Source organism: Cebidichthys violaceus, unplaced genomic scaffold (genome assembly GCF_023349555.1).
Source record: "Cebidichthys violaceus isolate CVI_PGR_0920_01 unplaced genomic scaffold, fCebVio1.0.p SCAF_11, whole genome shotgun sequence".
Taxonomy (NCBI): domain Eukaryota; kingdom Metazoa; phylum Chordata; class Actinopteri; order Perciformes; family Stichaeidae; genus Cebidichthys; species Cebidichthys violaceus.
The window spans coordinates 14,174,879-14,198,655 of record NW_027176274.1 but is presented as its reverse complement, the minus strand read 5'-3'; the positions used below and the strand labels follow the sequence as shown (position 1 = coordinate 14,198,655).

The 23,777-nt window shown below is 42.8% G+C and overlaps 1 protein-coding gene across 8 annotated transcripts in view; it reads right to left on the bottom strand.

The window, feature by feature from the left end:
- Window positions 1-18,974, bottom strand: part of mcf2lb (mcf.2 cell line derived transforming sequence-like b) — a 41,103-nt gene extending 22,129 nt beyond the window's left edge. For 3 of the 8 annotated variants that reach the window (XM_068705022.1, XM_068705024.1, XM_068705025.1), the window contains exons 1-4: window positions 18,789-18,974; window positions 18,211-18,336; window positions 12,285-12,364; window positions 321-404 (exon numbers count right to left, since the gene is read on the bottom strand). In XM_068705022.1, coding sequence (XP_068561123.1) covers window positions 321-404; window positions 12,285-12,364; window positions 18,211-18,336; window positions 18,789-18,949 — 451 coding nt within the window. In that variant the 5' untranslated portion in view covers window positions 18,950-18,974. Of the gene's footprint in view, window positions 1-320; window positions 405-8,669; window positions 9,101-12,284; window positions 12,365-13,010; window positions 13,202-18,210; window positions 18,513-18,788 lie in introns of those variants that run through there. The other 5 variants (XM_068705029.1, XM_068705027.1, XM_068705028.1 and 2 more) reach the window with 4 other exon arrangements.
- Window positions 18,975-23,777: the final 4,803 nt, after the last annotated feature.

Below are 23,777 nucleotides of genomic sequence, written 5' to 3'. Positions count from 1 at the left end.
ATGCAGAGGCAGTAAGCAAATACAGATCAGGTAACAGCAGCAAGAATATAAAAGGTATTTGGACCAGAACGTGACAAACATTGAAGAGGAAATGGAGGGAGGTGACATTTGAATAGCAAATCATAACTGCCAGGAGGAAACCGTTTACATTAAATATGCAAAAATCAAGTGGAGTAGTTAAAATAGAAAGGATTCCTCTGGTGGCAGAGATGAGGCAGATGATTAGTGCTAATTAAGAAATAAAGTGACAGGCAGCAGATGAGATGAACTCCCCATGAGCCCATACAGACAGATACGCAGAGATAGATATGAAGAGTCACCTGAAAGGAAGGCAAACTGCTTCTTGAGGTCAGGGGTGATGTCAGCAGCACGGAGCGGACTGCTGTCCAGCTGCATGATCTCATCTGGAGAAAACAGAGGAGGGAAATATTAGTGACATCAGAGCTGAAGATGAAGAGGAGGGAGGGAGCCTGAAAACCATTATAGAGCTGCTTTGCCATACGTACAATATAGAGAGGGAGAATTCAAATTTAAACATTTTCTAAGAAAAACTGTAGCGGCAACATTTCCAGTACATTGAAAAAAATACTTCACCCACAAAATGACCATTTGTGTATTAATTACTCATCAATTGTGACCTTATACTCTTGCGGAAAACTTAATTTTTCTCGCATGCCTCCATGGTGAATCTAGAATTAAAAAACAGAGAAAAGTAATTCATTTTCAGTAATTGAAGCAAATTGGGGCTGCGTTTGACTACAGCAAAAGTATATCAAAACATTAATTTACAATCTCCCATACACCTCATGCAGTATAATCCAAGTTTAAGTTTATTAATCAAACTCTACTATTTAAAACAGTATCACTCTTGTGCAGGCGTGCTGCTCGTCCGTGCGGTTCCAAAAGAGTCAGGAGTGTTTTAAAAGAGTAAGGTGTTCATGAATATGCATGTGTTTGATAAGTACTGAGCATACAATAAATATGACTGGGATTATACTGCATGAGTTGTGTGAGAGTTTGTGAACTGATATTTTACTATAGTTTTGCTGTTGTTAAACGCGGCTCCCGTTTACTTCAATTCTGTAACACTTTTCTCCATTTTGGGATTCTTTGTTTACTGTGTGAGCATCCCAGAAAAAACTAAAAGCTTTCTTGAAGATAACATACAGTATTGATGAAACAGGCTTTGTTGGTCCCCTCATTCCACCTTCAACAGCTATCCATCCCCCATGGACTCCCTTCATAAGGATTAAAATAATCAGATTTAAGGTTCAATACCCCAGTAGGAGATGAGGATTCCGGTTACTACAGACACGCACAGGGCAGAGGCAGTTTAGCAAGCTTTTGGGCCAGGTGAAGGACTGTATACCTTTCATCAAAATAACATCACACATGTTGAACATGGTTACAGTGAATGTGCAAACAGGAACATTCTGTATATTTCCCGTGTGGTCTAAGTGGCAAGACAAAACACAACTCGAGATATTTGACAAAATGAGTGTGAAAAACAAGTAGGTTACACTGAAACACATGTCTCTGCTGGCTGCTAGGCCTCATGATTAGGCATTAGACATAAACAGTCTCCTACAATATGGAGTGTATGCATTGATTTGTATTTGAGAAATACAACGTTTTGCTCACTGAATAAAAACTGAGCGCTGTGCAACAAAGGGCAAAACAGATCAATATAGAAAGATTGGCAGAAGTACAGACATTTGCTGCAGGATTATAATGTTGCTGCTATGCAATGTGGGTCGTGGTTTATATATGTGGTATCTATAAAGGAGCCTCAAGCCTTAAACACAAGACATTCAAATCAAATACGTTTATTTCACTGGATTCATGCAGCCATCCCCAACATAACAAAAGATCTCTGAGGTCTGTTTCATCAGCTTTATATCTCATTGACTAAACAGCCGTCTGTGATCAGTCCCAAAGACGTCATGGCGAGAAGCCTGAGGGAAATAAAAGTAATCCAGTACATTGTGGTCCGATACTGCCGTGAGAAGCTGCTGTAAGGGAAAGTGGTTTTCGGTATCAATCCTTGGGGCATTTTTGGTGCGCAAACATTTGTGTTAAGGTGCCTTCCATCAGGGCGACTGAGTATCAGAACCTGAAAAACAACTGCTCAGTTACTGGCCACATCTTCCAACTGGATGCATTTTGTTATATTTAGCTCCAGGCAAATTGGGCTCTGTAGTCGCCTGTCATTAAAGCTGAAAGACCACATGAAGTCAAGAAAAACATGGCTGATTTCTTCAGCTCTTTCTTTATTTTTCCATTTTCCCGTATAAAAGCACTTGCATGGCCACGGCCGTACCCACCACTGAGGTCACCGAGCTCCGGACCTCTGTAGTTTCTGACTAAAAATAACTTGATTGTGGTGCAGCTAAGATATTGTACAATGCCAAGATTACCAACTTGCTCATTTGATCTCCATTTGGTCGCGCTGCGTAAAACAGTGGCCAATGATGCCGGCTAGTTAGTTTCACTTTGACCCTATATAACCCATGTGTTCTTACTTTCTTCACTGAGACACACAAGGATGAAACAATCAAACCTTTGAGAAGGGAAGAGACACGGGACAAGATGAGGAGGCAGTGAGAAAATGAAAGAGAAGGTGAAGTACTGCCCACTGCGCCGAGGACAAATCAGTATTTTCAGATTGTAATGTGGATCATTCATTGCAACAACACATGCCAAAGGTCTAGAGATGTGCAGTTCTTCTGCATTCCTCTTTAACATCCACAAAACTGAATTCTGAAGGCATGGACATACAAAGGATGGCCATCTAGGGACCAGAAAAGCCATGAAAATACCGGACGGTCTCACAGAGACAGACATTATCCTGCAAACGTGGTGACAAACATACAATAGACTGCAAAGTCAAAGTAACTATTTTGACTTTTTTCCTCTTAGTCTGACTTTGTTTGTTCTTTTTGTCATAAGGCCAATCATACAGTATCACAAACACAGTATATATAAAGATGTTGTAGAGTAGTTAGTAGCAGTAACTATACAGGTTAATGTGGATCATATGATTTGGTCCACATCAGAGTAAATTTACTGCATTCACAACTGCCCTAACAAATCGCACCACAGTTTGAGTAAAATGGACTCAATGTTGGCATACACAGTTTGTCCATAGAGCCGTCTCACCATACTTTGTATGGCACCATACCTGGCCAGGCCAAAACACGTCCACCCAGTCTAACTTAGTACTCACTGGAGCTCAGTCCATCTCAGAGCATCACAAAATATCCATCATTGTTATGGATGTCGATTCCCTCTTTATCCAGACCGTCTGTCTGTCTCTTTACAGACACAGCCCTTTTACTTCAAGCACTCCTTCTGACTCCAGTTTTAACAAACCAACAAGACTTGCTGTTGACTCTTTGTTTGACAAAACCTATCAGGTTACTTGGCCTTAGGGTGGCAGTACATTGAAATCTCTCTCTCTCTCTCTCTCTCTCTCTCTCTCTCTCTCTCTCTCTCTCTCTCTCTCTCTCTCTCTCTCTCTCTCTCTCTCTCTCTCTCTCTCTCTCTCTCTCAAACTGTTTGAGGACATGATTCATTCAAGTGTGTCTTCTTGGTCTGGCATTTTCAGTCTCCTGCCTCCTTTAAACCTTTTTACTTGGAGACCAGCTGGTGCCATGCCTGTTGTGTCAAAACAACATCAGTCAAAGGTTTTAGCTACTCAGGGGACTTAAAGGACCATACCTGGGTTTACATTTTAGATTGTTTTTCTATCAAGCAGTAAACATTTTAAACAAAGTTCATGTACCGTAACATAAGCGGCATGATAATCATATTAAATTACATTCATTTGGCAGGCTTTTGTCCAAAGCGATTTATAATAACAAGAGCTAAATGTCATCCCAAATAGTGAGTGGAAATAGGACATTGTGAGTAATTACTAAGAAACAAGTGAGGAACCTCATGATTGATGAATCATCGATAAGTAGCTGCTGAATAACTCTGAGAAGAGAACTTCATGTATAAAGTAGATAATAATGAGTTACTGGTGAACAAAGATTCTAGGTGATACATTTTTGTTTACAAAGTTTATGATATGACTCTGAGAAGACAAGAACAGACAATCCCTGAAAGATTGGAGCTCACAACACCAACACAACACCTTTGTTACTTCACTACAGCTTCTGATCACTGAAGCAGGTGGTTTTTAATCTTGCCTGATAGCAGGAGACCTCGGAGACTGACGCACATTACACTATTCTACCACGTCCAGCAATACACAGACAGACAGACACACACACTCACACACACAGACAGACAGACATGAACACAGTGTCTAGTAAATTGTACATATCATACACAGGCTGATAATTAAGATGGATTAAAAACTTGTTAACCCATCGTGACCTCAGGTGCTATTAAACTACACTCATCGGTAACAGCAATCTGTTCCCTCTCCTCCACTTTTAAGTTGTTCGGTTTGTGATATGGCAAAGGGTTGCACGGGTTCATCTATTATAAATTAACAGCCTACCTGTGGCTGGACAAACATTATTGATCGTGCAATCTAGTGGACTGTCCCAGTTTCTGAAAAATGATCTGACCTTAGAACCAAATACACTTTGTCTCTTATTTCTACCAAACCTATAAAGAATATGGTATTCTGTTTCAGCCGTCTCCTCTATTGATGGGATACTATTTCCTTTGACATCTGTAGTTAACATATATTGATTAGGGACAACTGACTGACTTAGATCTACAGATGTTATTTGAGACGGTTCTTTTTCTTTCAACTTAACCTCAAGCATGGGTGTGTGAACCAAAATGTCTCCTTAACAGAAGTCAGGCAAGTCAAAATGAGACAAATGACCATATCTTTGATGTTTGCAACTTAGTAATGCAGTGTTGCTCTGTTAATAATGGACACTCACATAATGGACACAAAGATCCAACTGTCAGCCATCTGCAGAGCGCTTACTCACACACCCCTCATGGAATCAAGTTCACACAGAAACCTCAAACAGTTTCCACTTTCTGACCCAGCCTCACTTACTCAGCCAGCCACGCCTTGCCCCCAGCAACTCCCACACATATCAAAACCAACCCCCCATCCAGGCCATCAATAGCTGGACTTTGTCTCCAGAAGGAAGCTATTCTGTTACTGGAAAAAAAAAAAAACTCCTGGAAGATGACAGGTTTGAGTTTTAGCCCCTTTTTTACATTTGCTTCTTCCTGTCCTGCCTCTCCTCCTTTCGGCCTACAACTACATTACTTCCTTCCAAACTTGCACTTAAAGTTGACACAGTATTGCACAATCGCTAACAGCCCCTCTGGCTATTAGAAAGGGAGAGGATGATCCAGTTTTAGATACTACTGTATTCCTCACAAAAGAAAAACAGACATAGAAACCACTCCAGTGTCTTTTCCGATCAGCAAGTATCGATGATGTCACAAGGAGCACAGCAATTATCATTTATGTTAAAAAAAACAAACCTGCGTATATAAATGATTAACTTATTGTAGTGGTCTAAATGAAAGTCTGTGTATATTGACGCACACAAGCAACATCCTCCCAACTGTTGGAAGGGGGAAAAAGGGCTCAAATGACTTTGTTTATTTTACTCATAATTGTCTGTATTGGATTATATGGTACATGATTAGAGGATACCAAAGTATTTGGTGTTTTAACCGTGCAATAAAAATGGCAGATTAAAATTCATACTTCTCCCTGCTATACAAACTGCTTGAACTGAACTGAATTATTGAACAAGAGCCCTTTTTCTGCTAATGAGAAAATACACTTCCTGAACAAACATATTATTCCAACATCCTACACACCCCCACACACACAAACAAACACACAAACCCCCACACACCCACAGACACACACGTACACAGCACACACAAACCTCCTGCTGGCTGAGGCGCTAATGTTCTTTAAAAGGCTTAACGATGGGGATTAGTGTCCACTCACGCTCACGTTTGTGGAGTGACGAGTCAAACATTAGTGGGTCACAGTCACACACCTGGACTGCCTGCTTCTACTGACACAGATTAAACAGGACTAGAGCAGAGGTCTGGAACTCCCATTGATCAGGCCAGGAAGTGTGGAAGCCTGAATATATTCTTGTTCAGTAATAGGGAACAGAATGGACACTCAACAACAGAAGGGGGGGGGGGGGGGGGGGCAGCAAGTGGGAATTAGGGGTTTACAGTCATGGTCATGGAGGGGGGAGTCACCAAAATAAAGCAAAGCACTAAATAGGGCTGAGCAGTGACAGAGGAGTCCATATAATATCAGAGGGGAGAGGGTTCAGGTTAAGGTTAAAGAAGGCAATGTTTAAGGCGATGGTCAACATTTGTGTTGCTCCACTGGGTCTGTAATCACACAAAGAAATAAGGGTATGGTTTGTGATCAGAAAAAAACAATCTGGGGAAAAGTTGTAAAACAATCATCCTGAAGAAATGAATGAAAAAAATAAATGGTCAAAACACCTCAACCCCTCCAAACGATATATCAAGTCTCCCAAACACAGCTGATGTCTCGTCTGTACTGCCTCAGCTCATCACAACTTGTTGAAGAACAAACATTTACCCATGGTTCTCTCTAAATATAGTGCAGTAATGCATCATTCTTGATCATTATCAAAAGGATCTATACCAGATCCTATATACAGTTGTGGTCAAAAGTTTACATACACTTGTAAAGAACATAATGTCATGGCTCTCTTGAGTTTCCAGTTATTTCTACAACTCTGATTTTTCTCTGATAGAGTGATTGGAACAAATACTTCTTTGTCACAAAAAACATTCATGAAGTTTGGTTCTTTCATGACTTTATTATGGGTTAACAGAAAAAGTGACAAAAATCTGCTGGGTCAAAAATATACATACAGCAACATGAATTAGCAATTTTGGTGACTTAGAAAGTTGTGTCAATGAAATGAGCTTCATAGCATGGCCTCTTAACTTCTTGTGAGTGATTATGAGTGACTACAGCTGGTGACTTCTCTGAGGCCATTTAAATAGGGCTCATTGGATACAAACGCCCACAAACGCTACAATGGGAAAGTCAAAGGAGCTCAGCATGGATCTGAAAAAGCGAATCATTGACTTGAACAAGTCAGGAAAGTCACTTGGAGCCATTTCAAAGCAGCTGCAGGTCCCAAGAGCAACAGTGCAAACTATTGTTTGTAAGTATAAAGTGCATGGCACTGTTTTGTCACTGCCACGATCAGGAAGAAAACGCAAGCTATCACCTGCTGCTGAGAGAAAATTGGTCAGGAGGGTGAAGAGTCAACCGAGAACCACCAAAAAGCAGATCTGCCAAGAATTAGAAGCTGCTGGAACACAGGTGTCAGTGTCCACAGTCAAGCGTGTTTTGCATCTCCATGGACCGAGAGGCTGCCGTGCAAGAAGGAAGCCCTTGCTCCAAAAGCGCCACCTTAAGGCTCGACTGAAGTTTGCTGCTGATCACGTGGACAAAGATAAGACCTTCTGGAGGAAAGTTCTGTGGTCAGACGAAACAAAAATCGAGCTGTTTGGCCACAATGCCCAGCAATATGTTTGGAGGAGAAAAGGTGAGGCCTTTAACCCCAAGAACACCATGCCTACCGTCAAGCACGGTGGTGGTAGTATTATGCTGTGGGGCTGTTTTGCTGCCAATGGAACTGGTGCTTTACAGAGAGTAAATGGGATAATGAAGAAGGAGGATTACCTTCAAATTCTTCAGGATAACCTAAAATCATCAGCCCGAAGGTTGGGTCTTGGGCGCAGTTGGGTGTTCCAACAGGACAATGACCCCAAACACACATCAAAAGTGGTAATGGAATGGCTAAATCAGGCTAGAATTAGGGTTTTAGAATGGCCTTCCCAAAGTCCTGACTTAAATCCCATTGAGAACATGTGGACAATGCTGAAGAAACAAGTCCATGTCAGAAAGCCATCAAATTTAACTGAACTGCACCAATTCTGTCAAGAGGAGTGGTCAAAGATTCAACGAGAAGCTTGCCAGAAGCTTGTGGATGGCTACCAAAAGCGCCTAATTGAAGTGAAAATGGCCAAGGGACATGTAACCAAATATTAGCACTGCTGTATGTATATTTTTGACCCAGCAGATTTGATCACTTTTTCTGTTAACCCATAATAAAGTCATGAAAGAACCAAACTTCATGAATGTTTTTTGTGACAAAGAAGTATCTGTTCCAATCACTCTATCAGAGAAAAATCAGAGTTGTAGAAATAACGGGGAAACTCAAGAGAGCCATGACATTATGTTCTTTACAAGTGTATGTAAACTTTTGACCACAACTGTACATACACACAACAGGACACTGGGTGTCTGTGATTTACAGTTTCTTCTTCTACATGTCATAGATTTTAAGGAGGGAAAAAACAGACATCAGATGAAACTGCACAGCCAAATGAACTCAAGATTTCACTTACAACAAAGAAAGCAAATGCTGTGTATTCCAAACCCAACTCTACGTGGGAGCATGGTAGAGGACAGGCCAACTCAAACAGAAAAGGACAGGTAGAAGATACCCACATTGTGCTTAGTATAATAAAAGGGATACACTGCCCACAAAAACAAATAATGTATATACAGCATGGTGAAAGAAAGACTGTGACAAGGGAAGACTTATTTTGTCAACAAAAAAGGTGAGAAAATAATAAAAACATCTGATACCTACCACACAGCCAGTGGCAGCAGCGAGCAAATCGGTAATATCTTTTCACCTCCTCCAGAGAGATCCGTACATGACCCCCACCCTCCTCTACTGGCCACAAACACACATCCAGTGACCCCTCCATCTCCTCCTCTTTGACCTCTTCACTTTGATCATCCGTCTCTACTCCTCTCTCCGCTTCAGTCTCTCCATTCTCCATCAACCTTTTATCAGCTTCCGTCTCGCCTTCCCCTGAGGTTCGACTCCCTCCAACTCCTCCTGGACTTTCCTCTTTTAGCGCATTACTAGCAAATGGAGAATCTGCGTGTCCTGTATTCACAAACCAGTCCAACTCCTCTCTATCTGTGTGTTCATCTGAGCCTTCAGCCACCTGTCCCCCTAAACTCAGCTCTAAGTCCACATCAATGCAAAACCCAGAGTCTAACTCCACCTCAACATCCTCCTCCATCAGGAAACCTGAATCGGCCTTCTCCTCTCCCCCCATCCTGCTGCACCAGCCTACGTCTTGTTCACTCCTCTTCTGCAACACTTGTTCCATGCAGCTTTGCAAAAACAAAAAGGTATCACTGCAACAGTTTCCCTCTCATTCTGACTCCACCTTTCACCAGACTCCACATGCGGCCTCCCGCTCTCCGTCGGGCTGCAGGTGCTCTACAGCCTGCAGGACATCACTCAGTAACTGAGGGGACTTCCTATTGCAACCTCAGGTTACCTGCAGACAAAAGCAACAGTGTAGCACCCTAACCCCACCCTCCCTGCTCACCCTGCCACCCTTTTCCCTCTCCTAAAAAACACAATTACCTGACCCCTCCTGGTTGAACAGTAATGCCTCCAACCTGCCAATGAATGACTAAGACGGACCTCTAAAAAGGGATCCACTTTTGACTCTGTAAGACTAGTGAGAAACAGGAAAAAGTTATGCATGCTAAGTTATGTCATGTTATGTTCTGTCACAGTGTTATAGGAACCGCAGCTCTCAGTCCTTTCCCCGGTGCTCATTTACCTAGTTCAACAAAGCTCTGGCTCCTCGTCTGCCTTATCTAGGGAGATGTGGACCAAAAGTACAAAGCCTCCATTCTGACCAGCCCATTCAAACACTGCCTGCATCCCCATTTAACCATTCGCAGACTGTATCCATTCAAAGACCCTATTCTTGTTTATAAAAGACCCCATTCTTACACATTTACTGAAAGACTTAGTTCTAATGAGACCTCTCAAAGAAAGACACTGTTTCTTAACAGAATGTGGCGATTTAGATTCCATTTCAATGCGTTGCATAAAAGATACATTTCACCTAAAAACAAGCCAATAGACACCATTCTCTCTCCCAATTCACCCATTATCTACAAACACAAGTTCAGTGTGCTAAAAGGTTTGGGCAAGAGATGTTGATTGTGTTAAGTGTGTGTGTACATGTATGCCTGCATGTGTGCGTGTGCGCATGGGTATGAAAGCTTGCATCTGCAAGCATAAGTGTGTGTTATGTGTGTGGGGGTTGTGTTTAATGTATATGTTTGCTCTATGACCAAGGGCAAGCACGAGGTTATCAGTGCCATAAACCTTGAGATAAACACGAGAGCCATTAGGTTAAAGAACTGCACAACTCAACGCGAACAAGAGGGTCAAACAAAGAGACAGAACGCTCAACTCGCAGTCCCAGTCTAATTTAAAAGACACTGATTCATGGTGTTTTCGTCACATAAAGCCAATGAGTGAGTACCAAGACTGAGAGCAACTAGTGTATCAGATATACTTTTCCTCTAACTCAAGAGATGTATCCATCAGAGAGCTTCAGTCAGCAAATAAGATGTTTAAAATAATTGGGGATCTGATAAGTGAACTCAAGTGATGATGTGCCTTGAGTCAGCGTAGGTTGGAGCAGAAAACTAGAAAATTAAAAAATATGATGAGAATGAGTGTAAGCTGCCCCTCATCTCTACTTAAAGCTGGCAGCTCAAGGCTGCGTTAGCCCCAAATAGAAGGGACGCACATTTGAGCACTTGCCGATACAGAGTACCGATATGAGTTCTTAATAATACCATTACAGTTCTAACAATGACTTTAAAAACATGTTTCATTTTCATCAGATGTTCCTCACTTTCTGACAGTAACAAATTAAATATACAGCTTGAGCTGGGCGGCTTGTAAGGCTCAACTGACGACAGGCTAACTCCACGTTGCCTTAGCGGTATCAGGTGCGGTTGTATCAGAGTAGTTTTATCGCTACGAGTACATGAGCACAGTATCGGACCAGATACTGGTATCTGTACCGGTGCATCCCCACCTAATAGCATAATACACAGACTCTATCGGCTGTCTAGTTGTATTGTGGGTAGGGCTGGGTATGTTTTAAGAAATGACGATGCCAGCATTAATACCAGTACCCTTAAAATGATATCATCGCTCTCATTCGGTAAAACAATAACTCCGTCACTCGACCCAAAGTGGCGGGACTGTGTTGAAGTGGAAGAGTTAACGCCCACCCTCCGGTTACCCCCGGGTTAAAACTGTTTGCTCTGTCAGTACTGTTGCCCTCGTTAGCACTGTAGGTTAGCTGCAAGCCGCAGGCTCAGACATGTCCGTATTCAAAGCTGGCTGTATGGGTTGTAGCTGTTGCAGTAGTGGGCCAATCACACGTCTCATTCAATTTAAGAATGCTGTGATTGGCTGCCAGGAAAACCATACAAACAAAAACCTTAAAAAGGTATTGAGTACCGATACCCAGCTCTAATTGTGGGTAATTTGGGCGCCAGGTTTTTTCACAAGGAAGAAAAATGTGTGTACTAAAAAAGGTGACATCTCGGATTGTGCTGCATTGATTTAGATAATTTCTTCAAAAAAACTCTCCATTGCAAAAAAGAGTATTCCGTTGATTCAGCATTGTACTATTATAACATTGTCAGACTATGTTAGAATATTGTTGCTTTGGAAACAACTGAGTTTAATTTGGGCTTCTTCTGATTTTAAGAATCAGTCATAGGTGGAACAACTTGCCGATCAATGTTTTTATGTTAGTGACCTACATATGCAATCAAGCACACACAAATATTCTTTCCCAGTATTTCTGACAGTATTGTTAAGTGGCCTCAGCCAGTAAAACCAAACAAATGCTAGATCAACAACACAGTTCCTCTCTTGTACGAATTCACCTCATGGCTAATGATTTTAACAGAGCTGGAAACCTTCCCTGAAACTACACAGCTTGAGGCAAAGACAGGCAAAGCTTGAGGCAAAGCAGACAAGAAAAACATGCACATACTGTTTGTGGAGTCCAAAGGTGCCAACGCATATGCACATACTGTACTGTAGCTGCAGACACACATGCAATCCATAAGTGCCAGGCACAGCAATATCTTTGAACAAGAAGCAACCTTCAACCAGGGACAGAACAAACATAAATATCAGAGGACAACCTCGGTCAGAGACAAATATATGTACGTTTGAAGAGACAACGTTTTCACATACATTGTGTCAGCAAGCTACAGGAAAATAGCTTACATATACAGACACAGGGTCGGAGTTTTCGGTCAAATTTTTCATCAGACATAGAAAAATACACAAGCATTCTACCCACACAGACAGACAGAAAAAATTCCATGCATATGTCTCCTGACTCACTTGGCTTAAGCGGGACCATCGGCATCCCGCTGTCCCATTGAGAAGCACTCCTCCTTGCTTTGCTCACCATGCTTTTCTCCCTGCGTGTTAGTGAGACCAGCAAAAGTCTGTTTCTATGCAGTGGAAAAAGTGGCAACAATCTGGCTGACAGACAGGCAGGACACCAACTTGAAAAGTCAGCAGCTTTAATCAGCAGTTCCCACTCCTTTGCACCAGCTCGTCTGCTGGGAAGGTGCTGTGTGCTGCAATTTCTGCATATGTTGAGGAATCTGTTACCGCTACAGAAAAAATATCAGTGCAGCTGCGAAGCTGGAAACTGAAGAGACTGTTTAAACTGCGCAGTCACGCACTCTCGTGGACACAACTGTTGTACACACAAAGACACACAAACAGCCCAGTGGGGAGCAAAGGGAAACCCACAGGAAACACTGTGTGTGGGGCTCTGGGCGTGATGCCCTGCAGAAGTCTGGCCAGAGCCTCAATCGGGAATATTGCACACAAATACACACGCATACATATACAGCCATGAACACTGGAATATTGCACATAAGCGCGCGCGCGCGCGCGCGCACACACACACACACACACACACACACACACACACACACACACACACACACACACACACACACACACACACACACACACACACACACACACACACACACACACACACACACACACACACACACACACACACACACACCTTTCCTCTTTTGGTCTTACCATCCCAGTCTCTCCAGGAGTTCCTGCGGCTGGCAGGGTTGAAAGGGAAAGGAGAGCCCAAACCAGAGACGTCCAGGTTCTGGATCAGATGACTAAGCCGGTTCACTATCCGGTACGACACCTCGCCACCCTCCCGCAGAAACTCGTGCAGAGACATGAGAGCAGTCTGCTGGTCTCACACACTGCAACAAACTCTGTCATCCAGAGAGAGCCCACGCTGCACCTGCAAAGCTCCGCTGCACACTCTGATAGACTCCGAATCACAGCCCCCAAATGCCGGCATGGGAAGGACCTTCTTTGTTGTAATGTGCCGGTTCACTCGGAATCAAGCCAACATGATCTCACATGCATCCTCTGAGGAGATGTCTGCATTGGCTACATACAAGACAAGCCTGGTGTCATCTGCAGTGCCACATTGGGGACTCAGGAAACAGCAGTGCAGAACCAAAAAAAAAGCTGAGTCACTGTCTGCACAACCTCTGAAACAAAGTGTTCACACTCGAGGTGAGTATGGGCCCAGCTCACTCTGAATGCGCATGCATACCTTGTCGCAAGTGCGTCGCAAGTGCTACTATTGACGGATCAGAGTAGCATAGGTTTCCAAGGAAGGACGGGAGGGGAGGAGGCTGGAGGTGAGCTGGAGCAGAGGGCAGACGTTGAAGCACAAATCCCCTTCTGCTGCTCAGGCTAATTATATTCCTCCACTCCCTAACTAATCTGCCTTTTCTTTCCCTCTTTCTATCTCCCCAGATTCTTTCAGGCATTCATTCCTGGTGAACCGGGAGAGCATGGAAATGTAAAACCTTCCAACACTGAAACTTTGCAGTAGACATAGACGGCTCAGAGTGTGTTGGTTACTGAGGTGGAGGAGCAAAGAGGGTCCTCTTTGATGGGAGAGTGGAGGAGGTTGCTGGCAGGCTTTTAAGTATGTGTGTTTGGCGAGCAAAAGGCAGCTTGCAGTTTATAGGCTTAGAATAGCAATGAGAGAGGCACTGCACTCTCACACTTGATGCGGCGACTGCAGGAGGACGAGACACACAACATCAGCCATCTACCCCTCCTCCATACCCCCCATCTTCTCCTGCCCCCCTGTTAATCAGGCCTGTTTTCTTATTATAGCATCACCCACCTCCTGTGTGTTACTTCATCTGAAGCCCTTCAGTTCTGTTTGCTCTCACACTTCCATATACCTGCCTCTGTGGACACAAACATATACACAAGCACACAAAGCTCATACGTCAGCCTGTCCTAACGTAACAACCAAAGCTGCTGAAATCCACAAAGACCACCACGAATCAGAAAACAACAAGAGTAGGAGTCTACAGTTATGCTAGTGACGCTGTGAGGCTGTGCTTTGCCACAGCAACGTTTTGAGCTAAATGCTAACATCAGCATAACATCCCAACAATGACAATGTTAACATGCTGATGCAGGTATAACGTTCACTGTGTTCACTATCTCAGCAGTGTGTTAGTATGCCAACATTCACTGATTAGAAGTAAATGCAAAGTACAGTACATTAGTTAAAAAAAAAAGAAAAAAAAGATCAAGGTCACTAAAGTCGGTAAGATTCATTCTCTGGGCACCATGAACATCAGTACTTAGTCTCCTGGAAATTCAGCCAGTAGTTGTTTAGATATTTCAGTCTGGACCAAAGTGGTGGCCGCAAATTCCTCAACAGACAGTTTAAATTATATTTTGTTTGATGGGAAAAATACATTGTAACCCTCGATAAAATGCAATGACATAAATTGAGAATGCTTTATTATTGCAGCACTCGTCCTTTTTGACCACTGCTGATTAGCTGGAGACAGATAGTGACCTGCTGGATCCATCTGGCTATACACCTGCTATGCCTTTAGGGATAAACAGCACAGCTCACCTTGGAGGGTTGAACCCCTGACCTCGAGCTAATAAGTAACCTGACACTCACATTATTTGTGACAGTAAAGTCTTACGTATATCTGATTTATAAGCAAGCTTCCTTCCTTCCTCCCTTTCAATCCAAAACAGTGCCTCAGGGGAGCATTTGATCAGTAACAAATGACTGAGTAGCAACCATGAAGTCGTGAGACAGCTGGGCTGCCTGGAGCTCAGACACTTTCATAAACCTCAGCTCCTGCTTGGCTCAGCAGCAACACACACTAGACAGTCTCTCACATACAAGCAGAGAGGTGTGAATACATACTAGCCCTGCTCCACAACACCACATATAACATGTCACTATTGCTGCGCAATAAATAAAACAGCTCCCCCAAGCATCACTGGCAGCAGATGAACACATTCCTGCTGGAAAAGCTGAGACCTGTGACTCACTGAACTGGATGTGTCCCTTTAGATCAACTGGAAGTAGGTCAAATGCACAGTCGGAGTCCAGGAGAAGACATTTTTGATTAGGGCTGCAAGTAAGAATTATTTTCATTTCACTGATTAACGTAGAATATGCTAAACTATAAATGTACTGTTTATTCATACCAGAGATTAACTTTCATGTTATTTTAGCCATGCTAACACCGTGGCTTTACGTTTGCAATGTCTCGGTTGGTTGGTCCACCAGTTTGGTCCAGACTGAAATAGCTCAGCAACGATTTGATCAATTGCCATCAGATTTTGTACGGATATTGATGTTTCCCGGAGAAGCAATCGATGGTGATCCCCTGCCTTTTCCTGTAGCGCCACAAGCAGGTCGAAGCTTTCACTTATCCAGGTAAATATTTCAACATCTTCTGGATGCATTGGTACATCATTTTGTACATACACTCATGGATCCCAGACAATGCATCCTAATGACTTCGGTGATCATCGGACTCTTCCTGTTGACCAGGTGTTTTATAGTGAAATATCTACATTTTTGCCATGGAATTTTGTACACATTCATAATCTGCTAAAGATAAATTATAATAACTTTGGTGACCCCTTGACTTTTTATATAGCACATTATCAGGTCAAATCTTACCGTTTATGACAAAATACCTGCAAAAACTACATTTCCATCAGCCAAAGCTATACTCCATGTTTAATGCTAATTAGCATTACTGACTGAATGCCCACACTGATAGACGGATGGGATTGGATCGCTGCCACTCATAGGAAAAAGAAAATACAGGCGGCCAGTGTGGTTCTCCTGAATTGATATCAGTTTGAGATTATTGCATGTTTAGGCACATCAGTCAGAAACCATGATCCAATTCAGAGACGAGATCTGTTTGCAACTTGTTCTCTGGGGAAGAGAGAAGTAATTTACAACATGACACCTCCTTTTCAGCGATGTAGAAGCCATCCGTTCGTCAGATTAGACAATGACAAATCCTTTTCATCCTCAGTTGACTTTGTTTCCCCAGAGTTTCTCTGAATCTTTCTTTTCCTCACTCTCACTGGTCCCTTCCTCTCTGCTGTCTTCTGTGATCAGTGTTACTCTCTCTGAGCCGATTACTGCTCTCATCTTCCTGCCACAGCACATTCCTGTCACATTTCCTTTTAAACAAAGTGCTGCCAATGATTGCAATGTCTGCAAATGTTTACTATAACGTCGCACACTTAATGCTTGTACATGTACAAAAGAAAGAATATGAAATTTTTTCATAATTTTCAAGTCATTTCATTTTTATCATGTCTGGAGTCATGCAGCTCATAATTCTCTGTCAGAGCTGTAGTATGTTCAGTTTTATTCCTCTGGCTTCGACATTGCTATGCCCCCTCCTCGCACAAGTCCACCCACCCACTCACTGCCGCCATACTTCCACCATCTCTGGTGCTAAGGAGGAGATGCAACTCGAGCCCACTGTGCTGTATTCATGATGATTGTAACAAGAGCCTCATCGTTATTGTAGTTGTTTTTTTTAAATCATGCTTTGAGTCGTGATGTCACAGTATCAGTATATATTACATTATTCCTCTTCCATCTGAATTCATACTGGAGCTGCACGTACAAATACAGAGAAAAATAATCATGATCTGAAAACTACAATACCACATATGACACTAAATGAGCAGCTGTGGCCTCTCTAAATCCAACCAACATCACTGATCTCCAGTCTTATGAAAAGAAAGGTGCACAAGTGTGCATTCACGCTTGTGAGAATGGCTGTGAGTGGATTAAAGGAAATCTCTATAACGGGATCAAAAGGGAAACGAGAAGCTGATTTTAGGTGCCCTTGTTAGATTAAGGAGAGAAATCTGTCCTTCAGTCAGTGGTGATAAATGATGAGGCTGCAAGAGCAAAGTCAGGACATCACATCTGCAGTCTGGAAAAGGCTTCTCGTGTCAAATCAGAAAGGATCCAAAATAGCTTTCTTTTCCATGACTGCGTAATGATAGACATACAATGTTTCCCTGCAGCCGCTTTGACTCCTCAGAGAAAATATGAAAGGCCATGACTAAACACACAGAGTGGAGCTTTGCACGAAACACAATAGCAGAGCCTTGACAGCAAAATCTAAGAGGTGATGTGACTACATGAAGTGAGTAACCTGTCCAGGTTTACAGTGGGGATATGACTATATATAGATATAGATCGACAAAACTGTAACTCAACAGGGTGGAGTACTGAGAAACAGTATCACACGTATCAGCCTGGCTTTTGCAGTAGATATCATCATCGATTTCAATGGGCAACCGTAGATATTTTTGCTAATTTTGCAGACATCAGTGTACAGATTACAAATGAGATGTAATGCAATTAAACATGATAGATATACAATTATAACAAAGGACGCTTTGCCTTTCCATAACTGAACTATCTGAATGCAATACAAAATATTTCAATCCATGTCACAACACCATGCACTACTTTTTTTCTCATTCTAGACGAAATAAAACGAGTCAATATCACATTTTCCACAGTGAGATTAAACTGTAAAAGCAAATCGTGTGACAAAAGAACGGCGTAATGGCCAAACACCACCCTAGCTCCAGGCAGACAGCATGAACAAGAGGTTCACGCGGCTGTTAAACCTGGTGTGGATTCCTGCATAAACAAAGATGTGTAGCTCATTCACATGATGATCCTGCATTTTCCTTTATAAACCCTCGATTAAACTTTCATTTGGTCTAAATTTAGCCAAACAAGAGATACAATATTGTCATTTCTCGTGGCTGAATACAGATTAGCATTTCACCTATAGCCATGTTTCAGACAAACATGCATAATCCTCTGCAATGACCAGGGATTACAGTTGTTAAGTGTGTTGTTGTCACCCACCTATGCTCTGAGTGACTGTCCTCAGTCTCTCCAGCAGCTCCCCGAGGGCCATCTCCTCTGTCTTCATCCACAGGATCATCCTCCAAAGGGACAGTGGAAGACCAGCTGCCCAGCCAACAGACACTTCTGCAAGAAAAAGAGACAGCTTGCCTGCTTTTTCCTGCCCGGTGCTACAGAGAGTGGATGATGGCGAAGAGGATGAGAGATGGGGGACTGTTGCGGTGGCGAGCCCAGCCGAGCAGAAGGGAAGAGGGGTAAACTAGCCCAGGATGTGACTGCCTGGCCGCTGGCTTGTACGACACACGGCTGCTGGAGGATAGAGATCTGAGAGAGAGGGGGTGTGTGCAGCTCGGAGGTGCTGGGATGCTCGTAAGAAATGGATGCTTTTGCTTTCGAGGCAGACGAGCGGGAGATGATGAAGCTGCTAAGGCTGTCACAGCCCCAGCTGCAGTGACGAGTCCTTCGCAGAGGGATGCAGAACGCAGGACACCGGTGATGGAGACGGGGAGGAGGTGGAGCAGGAGGCAGCCTCATTCGCACACACATGCTTCAGCCTCAGCACACATGATGGTGCAAACCTGTGAAGACCTGGAAGACATAGAGGGGGAGGGGATTTGAAGGTCAGCGGTACGGTTTCCCACAAACTGCTGATCCAACAGCGACATCCAGTGTGGAGGCACGGCACAACAGCTGTGTCATGACACATTGTCATCCACAGAAACACAGTACTGCCGGTCATGCATCATTGATTATGCTCCATTGCCACCATGTGACGGAACTTGGCTATGACAAGCAATGGTTGGGTTACTTTACAAAAGAGCGAATTAAACCAGCAATGTCCAGTAGTCTCCAGTGAAAGCAACAGCTGGTGCTCGTAACGCCGTCGCTTTTGTAGTCCTCTCGTTTTCATACAACTAGTATATTCTTCTTGTGATGGTGCATCTTGAGGGAGGCTCATACGTGCCGTCATTCGTTGCGATCCTAAGAACGTTCCTCAGACCGACATCTTCCACAATACTAATCAGCCTGCAGTTTGTAGCTTTCCACTTCGCTGTGGCATTTGTTAGCTTGTCTTGCTTTTGTTTATCTATACCTCTCCCACACGCTGCATCCAGCGTAGTCTGCCGAAGCCTCCCTCCACCGTTTGTTTGGGTGATTTGCTGTCATCAGTATTGCATTTTTTTAAAAACTGCGTCAACGCGCAATAAAATAATTGTTGCCGGTAATTAATTAATGCATTAACGCATTAACTTGCCCAGCACCTATATATATATTAAAAATCTATCTCTCTCTCTCTCTCTCTCTCTCTCTCTCTCTCTCTCTCTCTCTCTCTCTCTCTCTCTCTCTCTCTCTCTCTCTCTCTCTCTCTCTCTCTCTCTCTCTCTCTCTCTCTCTCTCTCTCTCTCTCTCTCTCTCTCTCTCTCTATATATATATATATATATATAAAAATATATATGATACCCAAGTTTTTAAATGTACATACGTAAACACAAATGTATAAATAAACACAGTAATAAATAAATACACGAAATATACATATAAATAAATAAATAGAGAAACGGTCTGACTTTTTCCGTCCCTATACCGATAATGAAACCTGGGCTTTGTGTATGGGCCGATACCGAGTACCGATCTGATACCAGTGTTAGATTAATAAGCTGTATGCCTCACTGTGTGGAAGTTCATAAGATCATTATTTTATGTCTAAGGCAAAATCAGGCTTGACTTAAACATTGCTTTCCCAACTGAAAAACAAAATTGGACAAATAAATATAGATAAAAAAGTACTGAATTGTTATTTATTTAAATATTGGTATCCAATACCAGATCTGCACGTCGTCACCGATAGCTGATTCAGCTATTTCAGCCAGTTTACTGAAATCAGAAATATGTTTCGGTATCGATGAATCTCAAGAAATAAATAATATTAACGATAATTAATAACATACAAGCGTTGGCGCGGCTTCAGGTCTCTGCAGACTGAGTCGATGATGTTGCCAGCGGGTCTTTACAGCCCTCTGCTCACTTCTGCTGCTGGATGTTGGATATATTAACCTTTAATTTGCAGGTGAAAGAAATTTCTAATGAATTTCCTTGCCATAAAACCTTGAATTGCAGCGGTGTTTGAAAGGTGCTGTAACATTAAATGAACCTTCTGGCCTTAAGTTCTTAAGACACTTTAGACTCGTACTAAACCAGCAAAATGTTGCAGAAAGTAATGTTCAGGTGTTTTTAATTGAATTATTCTCTTTAGATGACCAACATGTAACTCCAGACTAAAGACACTATATTTGGACCGACATGTCAAATCAGTTGAGCCAACTTACTTGCCTCAGATGGTTTTATAATCTGTACACATACAACATCCTCTGCTCTGGAACCCTCACATCGGAACAGGAAAAACTCCGCCAAAAAAAAAACCTTTAACAGGGAGAAAAGAGGAAGAAACCTCAGGGAGAGCAACAGAGGAGGGATCCCTCTCCCAGGATGGACAGAAGTGCGATAGATGTCATGTGTACAGAATGAACAACACAACAGAGTTGGTGGGTTGAGTGTGCATTATTTAGGGTTAGGGGCGTAGGGTTGTGTGTGAATTAAGTTATTGTATCTTTGTGAGGACTAGTTTGAGTTTTACACCTTAAAAGTGAAATCACTTCACAAGTGTGGAATCAAGTCTTAACCCTCAGCATTGAAATAGGGAGCCGCGCATTAGAAGAGTTTGTACCATTTCTTCTTCTTCTTCTTCTTCTTCTGCTTGTTGGTGATCTGGCTGTGAAGATCTTTTTCTGTGGCCTGAAGGGAAGACTTCTCCTGTTGCCAAAGGAAATGCTCAGTTTCTAACAGATCTTCTGTCTTTTTCCGGGCTGCTTTGATCCTGGTTATCTCCGCTCTCTGTTCCTCCAGCTGGGCTTGGGACGTCTGGTCCCTTTTGCATCTCAGAGCAGTCTGGAGCTTTTCATTCTCCATCTTTTGCTGTTCAAGTTCAGCCACACAGGAGGCTCTGGTCTCCTGCAGCAGGGAGGCTTTCTCCTGCTCCCACTGGAGACGGTCAGCTGCAAACTTCTGCTTCTCCTTTATCTGCATCTCCAGGTGGGTCTGCCTGGCTTTCCTACACTGGTCACGTTCAGTGTACAGCTCCTGCTGGGTCGTCTTCAGAGCAGTCTTTACAGAGCTGAGCTTTTCTTTCTCCATCTTTTGCTGAGAATATAGAAGAATTCTCACGTTTATATCGAAAGAAACTATCTTTGAGAATGAAACTGGATACCAAGAAGTGAAACAGTGTTCAACAATAGCTAGCTGGTGTGAATGCTGTGGCTACCTAACGTAACATTCTATAGAGGCTTCAGCTAGCTTAGCTAAGTTAGCACCCAGATAGCATCACAAAAACACTGCAAAAATTCAACTATCAAAAACAAGAAAAAAAAAAAGGAATAGGATAGGTAAGGTAAAAGGCGTAATAACACGCCATGAGATACATCACACGGGCATAGATGTCCTCTTTTGGAAAGGTCAGCACAGGCATGGTTCCAATGGCCAGTATGCAGTTGGTTTCGCAGACAATCACGACAGGGCTGAAGAGTGGTTTCGTCTGAAGAAAGGTGTTGGGGTCTTCTGGAGACTGGCACAAACACAAGAAGAAAAACAGATATCATTAAAAACAATTCACTCTTCATATCTTATGGTGACGTAATGTGAAAATTGTCATACATGCACAAATCTCTTACATCAAGGATGTGAAGCACAGCCTCACTTGCATGTCCTACCCTCTTGGGTGGAGCCACAGGTGATGGGAACCTGTCTGGAAAAGCCTTCATCGTGGCAATCGAGTGCTTTACTGTTAAAAACAAAAGTAGTCTCATTTGATTTACTGCAGCCAGTTATTTAAACAAACCAATATTTTTAAGGGATTTTCCATGGTCAGAATGTGTAACTACCGTTCTCCAGCAGCGGAGGCCTCATGACCTTTGAAAAAATAAAACTGTGCATTCTCGAAAAAGGTCCCCCAGCGGGTCTTCAGTTCAGGTATGAAGTGGGAGTTCCCTCGATCGAGGATCTGCTAAAGTGCATCCATTAGCTGACAGACAAAGAGATTAATTAAGTAATTAGCAATACATAGTTTATAGATGCAAAGTTTCAAGTTGATATTTTCACAATCTCGTGTGTGTGTGTGTGTGTGTGTGTGTGTGTGTGTGTGTGTGTGTGTGTGTGTGTGTGTGTGTGTGTGTGTGTGTGTACAGTTGTGGTCAAAAGTTTACATACACTTGTAAAGAACATAATGTCATGGCTCTCTTGAGTTTCCCCGTTATTTCTACAACTCTGATTTTTCTCTGATAGAGTGATTGGAACAGATACTTCTTTGTCACAAAAAACATTCATGAAGTTTGGTTCTTTCATGACTTTATTATGGGTTAACAGAAAAAGTGATCAAATCTGCTGGGTCAAAAATATACATACAGCAGTGCTAATATTTGGTTACATGTCCCTTGGCCATTTTCACTTCAATTAGGTGCTTTTGGTAGCCATCCACAAGCTTCTGGCAAGCTTCTCGTTGAATCTTTGACCACTCCTCTTGACAGAATTGGTGCAGTTCAGTTAAATTTGATGGCTTTCTGACATGGACTTGTTTCTTCAGCATTGTCCACATGTTCTCAATGGGATTTAAGTCAGGACTTTGGGAAGGCCATTCTAAAACCCTAATTCTAGCCTGATTTAGCCATTCCATTACCACTTTTGATGTGTGTTTGGGGTCATTGTCCTGTTGGAACACCCAACTGCGCCCAAGACCCAACCTTCGGGCTGATGATTTTAGGTTATCCTGAAGAATTTGAAGGTAATCCTCCTTCTTCATTATCCCATTTACTCTCTGTAAAGCACCAGTTCCATTGGCAGCAAAACAGCGACACAGCATAATACTACCACCACCGTGCTTGACGGTAGGCATGGTGTTCTTGGGGTTAAAGGCCTCACCTTTTCTTCTCCAAACATATTGCTGGGCATTGTGGCCAAACAGCTCGATTTTTGTTTCGTCTGACCACAGAACTTTCCTCCAGAAGGTCTTATCTTTGTCCATGTGATCAGCAGCAAACTTCAGTCGAGCCTTAAGGTGCCGCTTTTGGAGCAAGGGCTTCCTTTTTGCACGGCAGCCTCTCAGTCCATGGAGATGCAAAACACGCTTGACTGTGGACACTGACACCTGTGTTCCAGCAGCTTCTAATTCTTGGCAGATCTGCTTTTTGGTGGTTCTCGGTTGACTCTTCACCCTCCTGACCAATTTTCTCTCAGCAGCAGGTGATAGCTTGCGTTTTCTTCCTGATCGTGGCAGTGACAAAACAGTGCCATGCACTTTATACTTACAAACAATTGTTTGCACTGTTGCTCTTGGGACCTGCAGCTGCTTTGAAATGGCTCCAAGTGACTTTCCTGACTTGTTCAAGTCAATGATTCGCTTTTTCAGATCCATGCTGAGCTCCTTTGACTTTCCCATTGTAGCGTTTGTGGGCGTTTGTATCCAATGAGCCCTATTTAAATGGCCTCAGAGAAGTCACCAGCTGTAGTCACTCATAAT